Genomic DNA, 16,180 nt, shown 5'->3' on the forward strand with positions numbered 1-16,180 from the left:
TGGGGCTGTTCCTGCATTTATAGACATTTGAATGCCCTTGACACTGATTCTACTTTTTGCATCAATTTACTTCACAGTACTGAACTACACCAGTGTGTCCTACTCCCATAAACCCTTGGGATCCCTGGATGGCTACACCAGCACATTAATCCACACCCAACATCAACACACAGTGCACACTCTATAGAGCTCGTAAGTCCGCCTCTTGCGGCGGGACCTCGTGAGATCGTAAGATATGACTGGGTTTCAATGGAGAGAAAGTAATTATTTTCTCCATTTTATGTTGCACCACACTTTGGGGGAAGAATGTTTGAATCAATCTTTGTCTGTACTCCATATCTGTAATCCCAGCTGTTGTATTTTAACACGGTAGCTGGGAACCCTCTTTATAGGGAGCGACTAGAGGGACGAGGCTGGAAGCAAACCTGAGCCTGGATCTTAACCTTCTTTCTAAACCTAATGCCGCAATTTAACCGCAAATAAAGTGAGGCCTAAAGTAACTTGACTCTCTTACCTAAACTTGCTTGCCTAAACTCACTTGTCTAAACTCGCTTGCATAAAACCTAAACTCGCTTGCATAAAACCTGAACTTGCTTGGCTATACTCGCGTCGCTTGCCTAATACCTAAACTCGCTTGCCTAAACTCGCTTGCCTAAACTCGCTTGCCTAAACTCGCTTGCCTAAACTCGCTTGCCTAAACTCGCTTGCCTAATACCTGAACTTGCTTGCCTAATACCTGAACTCGCTTGCATAAAACCTAAACTCGCTTAGCTTGACTCGCTTGCCTGTACTCGCTTGGCTAAACTCGCTTGCATAAAACCTAAACTCGCTTAGCTTGACTCGCTTGCCTGTACTCGCTTGGCTAAACTCGCTTGCCTAATACCTGAAGTCGCTTGCCTGAAGTCGCATGCCTAATACCTGAAGTCGCTTGCCTAAAACCTAAACTTGCTTGTCCAAACACGTTACACAAAGTTAACCATCCATAATCTTTAACCCAAACCAGACTTGTCCCTGGGTCGCTCCACTTTAATTTAGAAGTTTCTTCTTTTACCTCATCTGCGTTTTGAGTTTCATTCTTTGAGGGCTTGAAGTGCTTTGGAGGATATTTGAACCTTTGTTTGCCGCATCAATAAACATGCTTTATCTTTACCCATTTTGTTTTGGATTGCATTTCTATGTGTAATCCGGCCAAATGTTCAGTGTCCTTACATGTAATGTCTATGGTCTGATGATTATCTGACCTCTTCATGAAGCAGAATGTGTGTGAATGTTGTCCCGTGAGCTCCAGGCTCTCTGTGGGCCTGTCAACGTCTCTTTAGCAAAAGGTTGGAGAGAAATTCATTTTTGTGCAATTTTCATGTGTTCCTGATTATTTCAGACCTGTGGTGTTTCACATGAGACCTTAATGGGAACTTTTCTTTTTCTGCCTGCATACGTAATGCCTACATTAGTAGGGTGATCACTGTTGATCCCAATAGTGATCATCAACCACCTCATTCTTTGGGATTACAAATCATGTAATTTATGAGCATATTTGCAAATGCCTCCAAATATCAGATTGTGTAAAAACGAATGAAATGTAACCCGCTTGATTTAAAGAAAATAAAACATCCAAATATTATAAACCTGTTTTGTGTTGCTCTCTTACATGTGGAAATGAGCAGATAGATATGTTTAGCTCTGATTTGCTGCCTCCTTTTGGTGTGGTGCTGGGATTTGTTTAATATACTATTATCATTTCCAGGATAAGTTAATAACCTAGTATAGCCTACCCGGAAAAGAAGGGATATGATGGGCAGGCTGTTTCGGTGTAAGTGAAATCCGCGAGCTGCTGATCATGTGAGAGGTTATGTAGTCACAAAATACCTTGAAAGATGGTAGGCCTACGATCTACGAGTGGCGCAGAGGAACTTCACTTATGAGGCTTTTGTCGGGATAAAAAACAAGTGCTCAGCAAAATGAACAATAAGTTGAAGTTTTTGCACTTGTGAATAGTTAATTAGGGGTCCAAGCCAACAGGTTGGATCCCTATTGTTTTTGTAAGGATTATTATTAGGGGTCCAAGCCAACAGGTTGGATCCCTATTGTTTTTGTAAGGATTTTTCTTTTTATTATACTACCTCCCCCTAGAAGTTGTACCACAGCCCAAACCATAAATGGTGCCGACACGCCAATTGCATGACTAGATCCAGGTCCGGCACCGCTACTCAGATAACCAAATCCAGACACGTCGGTCACTAGGTGGCGCTATACCAAGGAATACGCGTTTGGGGCTCTAACTCCCACACCGAACCTCCCACAGTCAAAAACTTGTACCCACATATTCACTGGAGTCTGCTGCATCTTTTGGCATAGGCCACGCCCATTTGCGTCTATGAATATTTTTCGCAAAATCGCGAAAACCGCAAAACTGTTTTTTCGCTACTCCTCCCACATTTCTCGACCAATCAACACCAAACTTTGCACACGGCATCGTCAGACGCACACGCAAAGAAACCCTCTGACAGTTTTTTGATCCGACTTTCGACGACGAAACGGTAGCGTTTTGAATATTGATTTATTAGCTAAATTTGACGTGGAAAATCAAAAATCCAAAAAAACCAAAATTAGACATCGGATCGAGTCCACATTTTACACACATGTCGGGGCTAGCCTTAATGTCGTTCGATAAAAAATTCGGAAAATTTCGCCATTAGGGGGCGCAATAAACGAGGAAATTGTATATCTTCTAAAAAATTTCGCCGCGAAAACGCTACACTGACTTCTCGCTACTCCTACCACAGTCAAATCCTTTGTATCCACAGGTTCAGGGTAGCGTTTTGAACACATGCTTCGCGTTGTGCCGGCGAAACGCACATTTCTTGTCGCGTTGTGCCGGCGAAATGCACACTTCTTGGACCCCTGCATAACTGCTTGCAGTTCTAGTTCTTATACTTCCTACCAAGAAAGTGGTACTACAGCCCAAACCGTAAATGGTGCACACACGCCAATTACATGACTAGATCCAGGTACGTGAAGACTATGCAGACGACCAAATCCAGACATGCCGGCCACTAGGTGGCGCTATACCAGGGAATACGCGTTTGGGGCTATAACTCCCACACCGAACGTCCCAGAGTCCAAAAACTTGAACACACAGATGCACTGGAGTCTGCTGCATCTTTTGGCATAGGCCCCGCCCATTTGCGTCTAGAAATTTTTTTCGCAAAATCGCGAAAACCGCAAAACTGTTTTTTCGCTACTCCTCCAGCATTTCTCGACCAATCAACACCAAACTTTGCTCACGGCATCTTCAGACGCACACGCAAAGAAACCCTCTGACAGTTTTTTGATCCGACTTTCGACGACGAAACGGTAGCGTTTTGAATATTGGTTTATTAGCTAAATTTGACGTGGAAAATCAAAAATCCAAAAAAACCAAAATTAGACATCGGATCGAGTCCACATTTTACACACATGTCGGGGCTAGCCTTAATGTCGTTCGATAAAAAATTCGGAAAATTTCGCCATTAGGGGGCGCAATAAACGAGGAAATTGTATATCTTTTAATTGGCTTGAGGAATGTTCTTCAAACCCGAGGGAAACCATCAAGGGGCAATCCCGAGTCTATATAGAAAATATGGCCAAGAAATATTAATGTGGGCGGGAGTTATTTGAAAAAGGAAAATTGTCTTTGGAAAATTTCGCCACAGGGCGGCGCCAAAAAACGACGACATTGTCTATCTCCTATTTGGCCAATGGAATGTTCTGAAAACGCGTTTTAGGCTATAACTCCCACACCGAAGCTCCCACAGTCAAAACCTTTATATCCACATGTTGTTCACGGTAGCATTTTGAATACTTGCATCGCGTTGTGCCGGCGAAATGCACATTTCTTGTCGCGTTGTGCCGGCGAAATGCACACTTCTTGGACCCCTGCATAACTGCTTGCAGTTCTAGTTTCGTTTGTAGCCTTTACTCAGACGTGAGCTCATTCTTGCATGCGGGTGTCTGGCTTGGCAGTGTAAAAAGGCCTATACATCATCCTGCCCAACAATATGGGCAGGATCTAGACCAAGCTCTCCTAATCGGGTCAGCAATAGCCGGGTTTCAATGCCCAGAATCTGAGTTTGAATGCTACTGAATTAATGGAATGTTGCATTTTTTTTTTGACTGATTCTTAATTGCGCGCCAATCAATGAAACCTTATGCAGAATCAGATAGTCGGCTCTTTGCTGCACATTAAGATAAACGTAGTTGTCACACAAGCTATTTTTGTAATTATTTCAGGGGGGAAAATGCCTTGAAAAAAATTAGTAGTGCGTTCAGGATAAGGACTAATGTAGCATATGTCAGCCTAGGCCTAATCAATTGTGTTTTAATATCTTTAGCATTCATATTATTGCAGTCTAATCCTTTCGTAGGCTATTCTGTTGATGGCCTTGATGGGGAGATATTTTAACGCGCATAGGAGTCACCAAACCCGCGTTACTGTCACATCCGTTTTGGCGCCGCCTAGAGGACCCGTGTCGGATCCGCGAACGCGGACGCGCCATAACGTTTGAAAGCCTATCACCAAGAGCCGAGACGATCATATCATTTGAGATTTTCTTTGCTGGAACACGGTTGCGTAAGTATGATTTATTATTGATTTATTATTATTTTATTTATTTGTCGATATATTGTGGATCCTGAGCGGACCCGTGTTGGACCCGTGTCTGATCCGCGAACGCGGACGCGCCAACGCGTTGAAAGCCTATAAAGAGCAGTTCGATCAGTTGAGACTTTCTTTCTTTGCTGGAACACGGTTGCGTTACGTAAGCCTAATTATTTATTGATAGGCCTATATTGCGACATTCACAGTAAACATTGGCCTTTGTGTTTTTTTAATCATCATTTAGACTACGTATGATTGTAATGACGTTGTTTGATATTAGGACTAGCAGTAGGCCTAAATAATTTTTCAGTCAGGCTATAATTTTTTGCACCAGGCTATTGTTAGCTGAGAGGCGATAATCATGTCAGTCTGTAGCCTATTTGATTTAAAATGGAATAGCAATTTCGGCAGAATATGTTATGGTAGTTAAGTTAAGTTATCCTTCATTGGGTTAGGGTTAGTCTGTTCTGTTTTAATGTGTCGCTGTTATGCATAAAACGCCGGTCATCGGGAAAATAAGCCCCGACCTATTGCATCACAATCAAAAAATGTTCATGCATTGCGAAGAGAAGAAAAAACAAGTGATCCAGCAAGATGTTTTTGTATCTCATATTGACCTTTTATTGTGTTTTTCGAAAGTACTTGTTCCACGGCACAGAGAACTGAAGCGCACGACTAACATCTGGGTGGCGTCAACAGTCTGGTGACCTCACAGAACAACGGGCTCAACGTGGCAGAGATGTGGACACTTATCATGCAGACTGGAGCACTTTTCAAGCAGTCTATATACAGCAGCGTGTATCTATTGTCTACGTCTTCGTTAGTAAATTAACCCTATTACACTATTGGTTAGCACAAATTACTTTTACCGTGGTGATGAAATGGCTTGCATTGCTTTTTACAACAGTGTAGTGCTGACCACAACAAAGCAAAAGTGGGACGAAACCAAGAAAGGAAAGTAAACATTCACTGAATCAAATCCAAGTCTTGACATTCACTTAAATGTAACAAAGATATATACTACGGTTTAACACAATCAACAGTGCAAGCATGGCATTCAATTGTGTAAATTTTTTTAGGCTGATGGTGATACAATTTCAAGATGTTAATGTCATTAGCTGAATGAACCATAGTGGTGGCAGAGATAAAGTAAATCCATATGAATACACAGATATTCATGTATACATAGAATGCACAAATTTCATGTAATGAGATTACATCAAAATATCAAGTGCATAAATTAAAGCTGTGATCCAGAGTTAAGTAGAATAAATAAAACTTTAAAGCAAACCATGTTTGATAGTTAGGGAACACTAAGGATTACCTCCTTTGTTTTATCCAAATTACCTCTAAAACATTTCAGTGCTTACCTTTTCATGTTGTGAGCAAACACCTTTAGAGTGAGGCTGGATCTAGTTACTGTTCACTGTGTCTGCGATGAAGCACTAAACTTCTTCCCAAAGCATAACCCAGATGAATTATGGTTTATGGAAATCAGGTTGTTATATTACATTGACCTCAGTGGACAAGAAAGAGACGACATATCGACTTTTTAGATGCGAGCTATTTCTGAACCACATGCTTTGCAAGTGACACAAATACGATAGGCACACGGTGCAAATCAATACATTTGAAGAAATGTGCTCTGCAATCAATGTCAATTATTGCTTTGGCTACCAAAACAACATTGTCACAATCAATGAATGAAACAAGATAAAAATAAACAATCATAATTGTGTAGAACATTCATAATGGTGATCTGATGAAAGGCAATAGTTTGTGAACCTGTAAAACCAAACACATTTCAAATGCGTATATTGAATTTGGTGTAAAAGCATTTCAATTATTTAAGCAGGGATCTTTTGATGATTACAATTTTTGGTTTTGTTTTAAAGGTTTACAAACATATTATTTTGTCCACCATAAAAGCAAAGCGTTGTGACCAAATTTTCCACATTCAACAACTGGCTTATGCGAATTACAATGGTTTTGGTTGTCATGCAGTGAATTGCTTAAATAGTACAAAGTCCTAATAAAGTAAAAGAATAAAAAAAATATATAATCCTAATTAAATAAATAAATAAATAAAACAAAAACAGTTACTGTGGGAGACGGTGATTCTTACAAATACGCTTGTGAGATAACGCTCAACAGCTAAATCTAAGTATCGATTACATATTTATGAAAATACATCAACGCCTTGGTTAAATATACATATATCTTTTTATAGAACCATTCATTTTGAATACAAATTCCTTCTGGGAACCTTTGGGCCTGTCCTGTTGGCTCCTTTCACAGGGTCTGACCATCTCTTCAGCCCTCTATATTTAGAATGTACGGGGTGAATTCAGTATATATATTCATTCACAAAGAAGTTGGTTCGTCGGTTGGTTTGAACAAGCGTGAACGCATTTGGTTAACACAGCGCATGATTGGATACTGAAAGCGACCGTGCATTCATCAATCACGTCAGGAGCCAATGAAAGCAGCCCGTTAGCAGATTAACAGATTGAACGATGTGGTGGTGACATCCTCACGTACCTCGGGTACGATCGCCCCGGTCGTTCCGCTAAATGCTGGTGTCAAGGCGGTTATCGTGGAGAGGGCCGTTTTGAGGGATTTGTTTGTTTGTGCTTGCGTGTGCGTGTTGACTGCATATAAATGTGTGTGTATTTGTTTGTGTGTATGTGTATGTGGTAGGTGTGCGCATGCGGTAGGTGTGTAGTAGGTGGTAGGTGTGCGCATGCGCGCGCGCGTGTGTGTGTGTGTGCTGGCTGGAGTGGCCGGCTGGCAGTGATGTAACATGACCTTTCGCTGGGAGGGCTTGGGGAGGGGGAGGTGAGGATGAAGAAGGAAGAAGAAGAGGGTGCCGCCTACTAATGGAATCGTCGGGTGGGTTGGGTCACTTGGTTGGTCGGTTGTCGCCGTGGCGTTGGGGAGAGTTTACAGGTTGACCAGGTGGAGGTCGGAGGCGGAGAAGTGGGGGCACAGTGCGGTGTCGGGGTGCTTCAGCTGCTTCAGGATCCGGTGGTGGAACTTGGAGCGGATCCGGTTGAACTCCATGATGTCCCCGGGATCCTCCTCCGTCCAGAAGCGGTGGAACTCCTGCATCAGGTAGCCTGAAACAGGAAGGAGGGGGGGGTTAATACAGCCAGAAGGGTTGGACCCCATCAGGTAGCCTATAACAGGAGGGAGGGAGGGGTTAATACAGCCACAAGGGTTGGACCTGGCAGATACTACATCCCATGATGATGGCCACTCTGACCTTTGATGAAACACAGACGTGAACTGGAACAAACTAGTACTGAGTTGATAATTTAACACCTAATGAACGAATATCAGAATATCTGAATACTCAGCGTTACAAATAAAGAAAAATGCAGGCAAGTATAAGGAGTATGTAACAAATAAAGTAAAACGCAAGATTTTCAAAAAATCTTTTTCCGTAGCATGATGCACATAATAACATCTTACTTTCGAATCAAGCATTCACTTCACATTAAGCTTCTACATTATTCTAAGTCTAGAGTGGATCCTACAGGGGACCCCAGCTCGTAGCACCCAGACATGTGTAGGGGAGACTCACAGAAGGTTTGCTGGAAGTGCAGCAGGCTGGGCAGCTCAGGGGCCACATTGTACAGGTGGGTCTTGAGGGCCCCGCTCACCAGCAGGGAGTACGCAAGGTCCGTGATGTTGATCCCCACGATGGCGAAGGAAAAGCTGTGTCGGACCCAAGATGACATTGAAAAAGAACAAAGCATTCAGCTTGCGGTGGAAAAACCCCATTGAGATCCTCCTCCTCCCCTCTGTGCAAGGCAACAGAAACACAAGAGCAGACTACAACCACCCCAGCTGTGGAGTGTTCCCGTCGCTGAGGACTGGTGGACTTTCCCGGGCACGGACCAACAGACTCATGAACAGTATTTCCCCAGGCCTTCATGCCTGAAACAGCTATGTTAATCGGGTGGCATCCAATTGATCACCCCATTGTATGCACGATTACTTCCTCTGAACATTCAATGTGCATCAACACAATTCAATCTTGTTCATCCTCTGCCCTATTACAATATATATCGATAAAGTTAATGCCCATATTCCTGGAACTGCCGTGTTCTTTTAAACTCTTAAAAGGGGTATATAATATTTGTCTGACACGCTGCTACACAGTTGTGGCTGCCATGTCCTAAGAACTTCATTGTTCAGAATGACCCTGTGTTATACTGTGCACTTGAGAACCAAAACACTCTGACTCAATCTAACAACATCAGACAACCCAAGGACAGACTTCAGAGATTGAATAATAACAAAAACTATATATTGTTATCGTAGGAATAACTGGAAGACACAAAAACAGACCAGACCGTGAACAGACCTTGGATACTGTTGATATATATAAGCGAACCCTCTCATCTTCATACCCTTACACCAATTCCATTGCTCTCTGAATTACCCAGAAGTCCACACTGCAGAATTTAAAACTGTCCGTCAACATTGAGGCCAGCACTCCACGCTCCGCTGCCTCACATGCCCTCAGCTGCAATAACCCAGATACTCACCGTGCACGTGCACTGTGGATGTGTGTGTGCACGTGACCACTCACCCGATAGCTTTGTCGAGGCTCTTCTGCTCCCATTCTGACGGGCTCATCTCACTACGAGGGACACGGGACACAGTATTATGGGATGCAGTTTCAACAGAATTGAATATGCAGAGCCTTTGGTAAAAACAAAGTATGCACGGTATTACTGACTAATACATCAATAGGAGACTTTTATCCATTCCCAATAGGCTGTATCAGTTGGACTCAAAGCAAAGACATGGTGGAACATAACATCCATTTATAATCAAGGGAGGCACGTGTGGAGAATCACAAGACTCCTACGAGAGTCTACAGACGTATGAGAGGGATGGAGGTGAATGAGAGAAGAGGCGAGTACCTGGCCTTGCTGGGCAAGCTCCTACAAGTGCATGTGAAACAAGGGGATGGACAGAATTGAGGGTGGAGGAAAAAGAAAGACAAAATAAGAAGAGAATAGACAAAATAAGAAGAGAAAAAGCAAATATTTGGAATGGCGGTGGTGGCGCGCAGAGCGGCGGATGTGTCGGCTCTGTGGCGGCAAACGATAACAAACGGCGATCGCTCCTGTTTTATAAAGAAGGAAGTGGCAGAGAAAACGGTGAGAATCGAAATGAACCGTGGAACGTGGAGTACAACAATGTTATGCCGGTGGCGTAGCGGAAGCGGCTAAATGCTACATGCTGTCGGAGCACTAGCTTACTTGTGCTTGGGCTGCAGGGAGTCGTGGAGCACCTGCAGAGCGTTGGCTTTGTCGTGCTCAGCAAAGTAGCTAAAGAGGAAAGGACAAAGGATGGAGAGAATGCTACATCTAAATTTTTGTGTAGTCACAGCAGCTGCTTTTTTATCACTTTGTTTATATGCATGTCATAAAGTAGAAGGTTAGGGGCATCTTGCTCAAGGACGCTTACAGGTAGACTGCGGACACAGGGGTTCAAACCAGGAACCATTTCAGCTGGGAGTCAACCACCCTGACTACTTAAGGAACTGGCCTCCCCCCACATCTATGATAAAGATCTTCTTTGGTTATTGTGATTCTGTTCATATTACAGGCCATAACATCTCATTTAAGAGTATCGCTATGAGTGCATCTCCCCTTGGTGATGGCCAGAGTGCTACCTCTTGCATTATCTCTCAGCATTGATTCTTTCTCTCACAGGCTGTCATTACCACTATTTACTGTTCATACAAAGAGAGGGAAACACTGTTATTTTTACATAGCAGAACCTGTTTTGATTGATAGAGAATAACAAAAATGGCTAATATATCTATATTAATTGGGCACGCTAATGTATTTGTGTGCCTGAGCATTTCATTCGATAGTTCATGTTTGAATTTAAATTTCCTTCTTCATGCAGAGCTTAAACGTATGCTTTTCTGCATGTATAGCGGTAATAGCATAAAAAAAGAATGAAGTTGACTTTGAATTGAAAAACTAATTATATTCAACGCTCTTGAATTTGCATTGCTACGGCCTAGATTCCATTTTTGTTTTCAACAGACAAATAATGTGTCTCTCTGTATCTCTCACTCTCTCTGGGTATGTCTCACGCTGTCTTTCTCTCGATATGTCTCTCGATGTCTGCCTCCCGCTGTCTGTCTGTGTCCCAGTCTCTGTCACTTACAGGAGGTTGTGGAGCCCCAGAAGGCCCATGCCTCTGAAGTCAGTCTTCGGGTCGCTGCCCTGGAAACCAATCTCGCACCACTGCTTGGAGATGCGTCCGGTGAGAGGCGTGTCGGGACGCAGCTCCTTCCAAAGCTATGCGGCAAAGAGTTTATGTTTTATTAAAGCATTTTCAACAGGGCAAAGTCGTGATCAGTATATCAGCTGAAAGGCGCAATCATTACAGAGCATTCATATGCAATATTAATAACCTAATTATTTCTTCAACACACTATTTCTCACGCCTTATCTGTCAAGTCCCTATTCAAATTGTCTTCTGTCCTTGTGCAACGTCTGCATAGAGGTAGTGCACGTTCTCAGAGTAAACACTGGAGTGTGTGTGTGTGTGTGTGTGTGTGTGTGTGTGTGTGTGTGTGTGTGTGTGTGTGTGTGTGTGTGTGTGTGTGTGTGTGTGTGTGTGTGTGTGTGTGTGTGTGTGTGTGTGTGTGAGAGAGAGAGAGAGAGAAGAGTGTACCTGCATCAGCAGGGTCTCATGGTGGGCGTTCTCACAGTCGTAGGGCTCCCTGCGGAGCTTCTCCACCTCGCCCACCAGACTCCTGTAGCCCACCACCTGGAGCAGGCTGGCCTGGAGCGAGATGCCCAGCCTGGGGGAGAGAGAGAGGGAGATGAGAACATAAGAAATAAGCCTACGTGTGCAGTCAGTGGCCGCTCTGAGGGCTGGGCCGTGGTATGGCGTTCCCACCTTTTGACATGCGGTACCTCAGACTATCCACACGAGGGACCTTCTCTAGAAATGTTGAATGTAGTACAACACTGAATTCTCTGTCAGGCTGAGTGATATTTGTGCATGCCAATTTTGTTTAGTTTAGAAAAATAACAAACATTTGAATGCCTAACTACCAGCTGTTATATGGATGATATAATTTCCTGTGTTGTGCGGTCACCAACTCATCAATAAAGTCCTACATATCAAACACAATATTTGTATATGTTCAATAGTTTAAATCATAGAAAACTGTTGAAGCTACTTACTTTTGCTACAAAACATCTTGTTCTACTCATGCATTTGGAAGGAACAGTGAGTTATACATTTCAGCTAAATTGATTTGGCAAAATACTTAAAACAACACATTGTGGCAGGAGAGAAGGAGGGTGGCGGAGACAATGGTTGATGCAATCATTTAACATTTGGTCCAATATATTTTTTTCCACCTGACAGGTGAATTTATTTGAATCTATATTTTTAATTACAATTATCACCACTTCATGTTCTGACGAAAAAACCAAACGTTTCAAAAATAATATAACCCAAGTGAGCCAGTGGTGCACATGTGCAGATAGATCAAACGGAAGGCCTACTGTGGGTTGGTGTCCAGGTTGATCTTCTTCAAGGCCATGATGTCATCGATTGACTTCTCCACCTTGTCCGGGTGGACACTGAGGGCCGAGCGCAGCAGCTGTGTGTACGTGTGTGTGTGTGTGTGTGTGTGTGTGCGTGCGTGTGTGCGCAGGAGGTGGGCAGAGAAGGTAAAAAATGAGAAGTTGCCGGGGGAGCAGCCTGAGGGCAGAATATAAAACGAACGTGGCATGCAATAATGTTATGTTAATGTTGTCTGTAGAACAAAAACAAACCTCATTCTTGGAGTACTTCAGAGAGGACTCTGGGGAACAAAGTAACAGAAGAAACAAAATGACCTCAAACAGAAACAAAAAAATTGTTGGGATTTGAGTTTGAAGTCAATGAGTTCTGGTCATTATATGGGTATATGCATATCTTTAAAGGTACTGTATGTAACATTGACAAAGTGCATTTGTTATAGGTATTGCATTCCAAATACACAATATTGGCCCCCTCCTCCCCAGACTCGAAGCTCACACAAGTTGCTAGGTTAAGAACATTGAAACACACAACAGCAAGACGAGCATAGCAAAACATTACATCACATTATGAAAGTGCAATTATTATATTTTGACAATGGCAAGCAACATCACGTCCTACACTGTAAGTGGATCAGCTAATGCATATGCTTGCAATGTATTTATTATTTGCAAGTCATAAACCAGCTCATTATGTGGCATCTGTCTTGAAATCCTTCCTGGGGCTAAGATGTCTCCATCTTTCAAATGCAACTCCAAGATGTAACCGTGTTTTAGCACGGCTCTGGTCATGGAGCTTGCTCAAAAGAGGTTGGGTAGAATGTAGTAAAATCTCAGGTGATCTAGTTGGTTTGTTTGCCTGCTTCAATGGCTGCAGCACACTGTGTTTGTGTGCCAATTTGTTTCATATCTGGCAACCCGGGACCCGGAATGAAAATTCAAGGGGAGAACATACGGCTGTAGCACTGTTGAGGACATTATTTAAACTAAAATGTTTCCTTAATCTCTGATGACATATATATATATCATATATGGTCATTTAATGATGTAGTTGATAATTGAGATGTAAAGAGAGAGAGCGGAAGACAGCAAGATTGCTATTGCATTTCTCACAAATTACACTCAAATGATAGCTCTTAAAACGTCCCTACAGCGCCTTAGACTAGTTTCGTAAACACAAAAGAATGACCAAATATAATAAAAAAACGAAACATGCAGGCAGTGTGTGGGCCTACCAATCTTCAGGGTCCTGCGGGCTCCATGTTTGTTGTTGTAACAGATGCGCTGCAGCTCGCAGCGGCCTGTCAACTTCCTGGCTACAAACTTCAGGCCCCGCCAGAGGCATTTACAGTACAGGAACACAAAGAACTGTGTCACCACTCTGGAAGGAAACAAGAGGAAATAGTAGTGTTCAGTAAGACAAAAAAACAACAGAAATATAAACACGATACAGTTATTTATATACTCTTTGTACCACACTATTATTGAATACTATTAATTGATCCTGATTGGTCAATAAACTTCCACAGGTGTGCATTATTTTTTCAATAACACATCTATGGCTTTTAAAATCGATTCTAAACGGTCGAATGCAACTATCGACCAGATGTTTCCATGACAATGCAAAAAAATAAAATGTTAAAAGCGGAATGATATTTGAATTTCAGCTGTTTCGTTCGATAAGGTTATAGATTTAAAGAAAATCAAATCATTGTTGATAACTGTGGTATTAATTAAAAACCTGAAGCAAACACCTGACCTGGGAAGAGTATTGTTCTCCATCAGTGGGAAAGGGTCAGCTAAAGCGTTATCTGACAACCCATCTCTTGATCGCAGTGGGACCCTGGTTAATGCCATTGTTGGTTTAGACCAGTCAAATGTGCATGCAATATTCCTCGCCTGATACAGGTTTTATCCTAAATAAGTGGTTTACTATAAATACTGAAATAAGGAGGGCAGGTAGGGAAGAGATTTAGTCTAATATCTGGGCTTGTAGTGAACTATTCTAGATTAGGCCCAAGAATGAGGACATGACTCTTGGAGCAAGGAACAGGTGTAACAAGACGGCGAGTAGACAGAAAGCGACACGGGCAGGGAGGGAAGGTACCAGAGGATATGGTGAGGATATGAAAAGGATGTCGGATGAATTTTTAGCTTCCAGCGTTGGGGACCTGCCCTCACCAAAGCAGGTGATGAGAGAATGAGGGATAGGGCAAGTAAAATAAGATAATAAGAGCAATATAACCATACATAAGGGCTTAAAATGGCTGTTGATATATCCTGATGTATTCTGGCTTAACATTCAGAAGGATTTCTGAAAGGAAGAATATTTTTCTCTTCAGAAAACGTTCCTCCTCATTTGCACAAGCACAAAACACAAACAGAACACGTGCGCACACACACACACACACACACACACACACACACACACACACACACACACACACACACACACACACACACACACACACACACACACACACACACACACACACACACACACACACACACACAAGTAATCACAAACAGATTAGGATATGTCACCGCTGATCTGCATTCTGGGTATTTAAAAAAAATCCATGGAGAAATAATGAGGCGTGCGTGGAAGTGTACACGCCCCTCTTAGTGAAGCAAGCTACTTGCATGCTAAATAGATAGTCCCCTGGGGCACTGTATTTGGAAAGCCAAATACCATAGCCAAGGGGCACATAAGACGTGTGAGTGAGAGCGTGTGGTTGTGTGTACTAATTAAGAGCCGTTGTGTTTTGCCGTATGCTCACTTGATATTGGAAATACAACACACGCCATCGATTAATTGTAAGGGGTTAAAATACGAACTGGGAATTCAAATTCGGTTCTTGCAGGCTTGCTGATACATCAGCAGACCGGAGAGGAAATGGAAACACCTACACATATCATAAATTTAAACATATTGCAGAAAATTATCAGTAGCAACATTCACGGCTGATAATATCATGACAGCATTGTATTAAACAAAAGTAGTATTTTACTGGTAGCCTACCGTAAGAAATGCTTCATCTCGATGGGTTCCTCCGGGGTTTATCAACAGTACGTTTGGCTCCCTTGATTTGCCTGGAAATAATTGAGTACAGTTGATTAACCAGACCCGATCACATCCATAAGCGCTGTTCCTGCCACAGGCCGTTTCCAGGGAGCTGTCCTTGGTGGTGTGGAGAAAGGCGCGTATTGAATCAGTAGGCGCCGCTGTTCCGTATGGTAACCGCCTGAATAACGCCTATATGTGTGGGAAATCGGACTAAAATAACCGTTCTTTCCCTCTCACAAAACGTCCATAAATATCGGTATCCCACCCATAACCGAACGCATAAATACTAGTCATGCTGTTAAAGTCCTCTCGTCGACGGATCGGATCAGCGTCCCATAAACTAATCCGAGGTATCCAACAAAACATGCAGATACAAACAGAACAAATACGGTTGTGTTACATACCGAGAAGAAGATGCGATGCGATTTAGAGCCGGTCGTTTAATGCAGTTTTGTTACCCTCAGTGGATTAGAGATAGCTTCTTCTCCTCCATGATGGTAGCGTCATCGGTGCGGGACCGAGAGGGTTAAAACATAGAGATGAAACAACATCGCAATGCAGACCCTCTCACGCGCGTTTGGCGGGAGTCCTTGATCAATTGAGCCTTTATTCGTTTGTCTTTCGGCTTTTTAACCGTTCGTGTGCGTTCAGAGCGCGGGAATGTTGGACAGAATGTGTCAAAACAAGATTTAGTAGAGCCTATCCATCCAGACCAAATGGTTTCGGATACCAGGATTTGTAATCGGGAAGTCTGTATAGGCATACCTTAACAAGACTTCATTCTTTCAACAGTGGTGTGTATTCATGACTGTGTAACGTTCATTCATGAATTTGAGCACCATGAGGACCATTCATTTATATGCATCATGCATACTGATCAATGGTTAAAAGTATTGCAAT

General features: G+C 42.7%; 1 protein-coding gene and 1 long non-coding RNA gene across 4 annotated transcripts; both read right to left on the reverse strand.

The window, feature by feature from the left end:
• Positions 1-532: 532 nt before the first annotated feature.
• Positions 533-1,613, reverse strand: LOC115547789 (uncharacterized). 2 transcript variants are annotated; one of them, XR_003977424.1, is made up of 3 exons: positions 919-1,613; positions 821-883; positions 533-584 (listed from the first exon to the last, which is right to left on the reverse strand). It is a non-coding gene; the product is annotated as an uncharacterized LOC115547789 (long non-coding RNA). The 2 variants fall into 2 exon arrangements; XR_003977423.1 differs by lacking the exon at positions 533-584 and having other exon boundaries at positions 778-883.
• Positions 1,614-5,231: 3,618 nt separating this feature from the next.
• On the reverse strand, positions 5,232-16,020 carry elmod1 (ELMO/CED-12 domain containing 1). Of its 2 annotated transcripts, XM_030362438.1 has the most exons (12): positions 15,685-16,020; positions 15,236-15,306; positions 13,449-13,594; positions 12,469-12,497; positions 12,196-12,293; positions 11,351-11,480; positions 10,838-10,971; positions 9,916-9,984; positions 9,574-9,594; positions 9,237-9,287; positions 8,223-8,356; positions 5,232-7,755 (listed from the first exon to the last, which is right to left on the reverse strand). In XM_030362438.1, the coding sequence occupies exons 2-12, from the start codon at positions 15,250-15,252 to the stop codon at positions 7,580-7,582; spliced, it is 1,005 nt and encodes a 334-aa protein (XP_030218298.1). In that variant the 5' UTR covers positions 15,253-15,306; positions 15,685-16,020; the 3' UTR covers positions 5,232-7,579. The 2 variants fall into 2 exon arrangements, with proteins under 2 accessions (XP_030218298.1, XP_030218299.1); XM_030362439.1 differs by lacking the exon at positions 9,574-9,594 and having other exon boundaries at positions 15,685-16,017.
• Between the last annotated feature and the right edge of the window lie 160 nt (positions 16,021-16,180).

This window comes from Gadus morhua, chromosome 7 (genome assembly GCF_902167405.1).
Source record: "Gadus morhua chromosome 7, gadMor3.0, whole genome shotgun sequence".
Classification (NCBI taxonomy): domain Eukaryota; kingdom Metazoa; phylum Chordata; class Actinopteri; order Gadiformes; family Gadidae; genus Gadus; species Gadus morhua.

Coding starts and splice junctions, on each gene's coding strand:
- elmod1 (XM_030362438.1), bottom strand. Junction 10,972..11,350: donor ATGAGACCCTGCTGATGCAG/GTACACTCTTCT, acceptor TTTGCCGCATAG/CTTTGGAAGGAGCTGCGTCC. Junction 8,357..9,236: donor AGCCTCGACAAAGCTATCGG/GTGAGTGGTCAC, acceptor GGTCCGACACAG/CTTTTCCTTCGCCATCGTGG.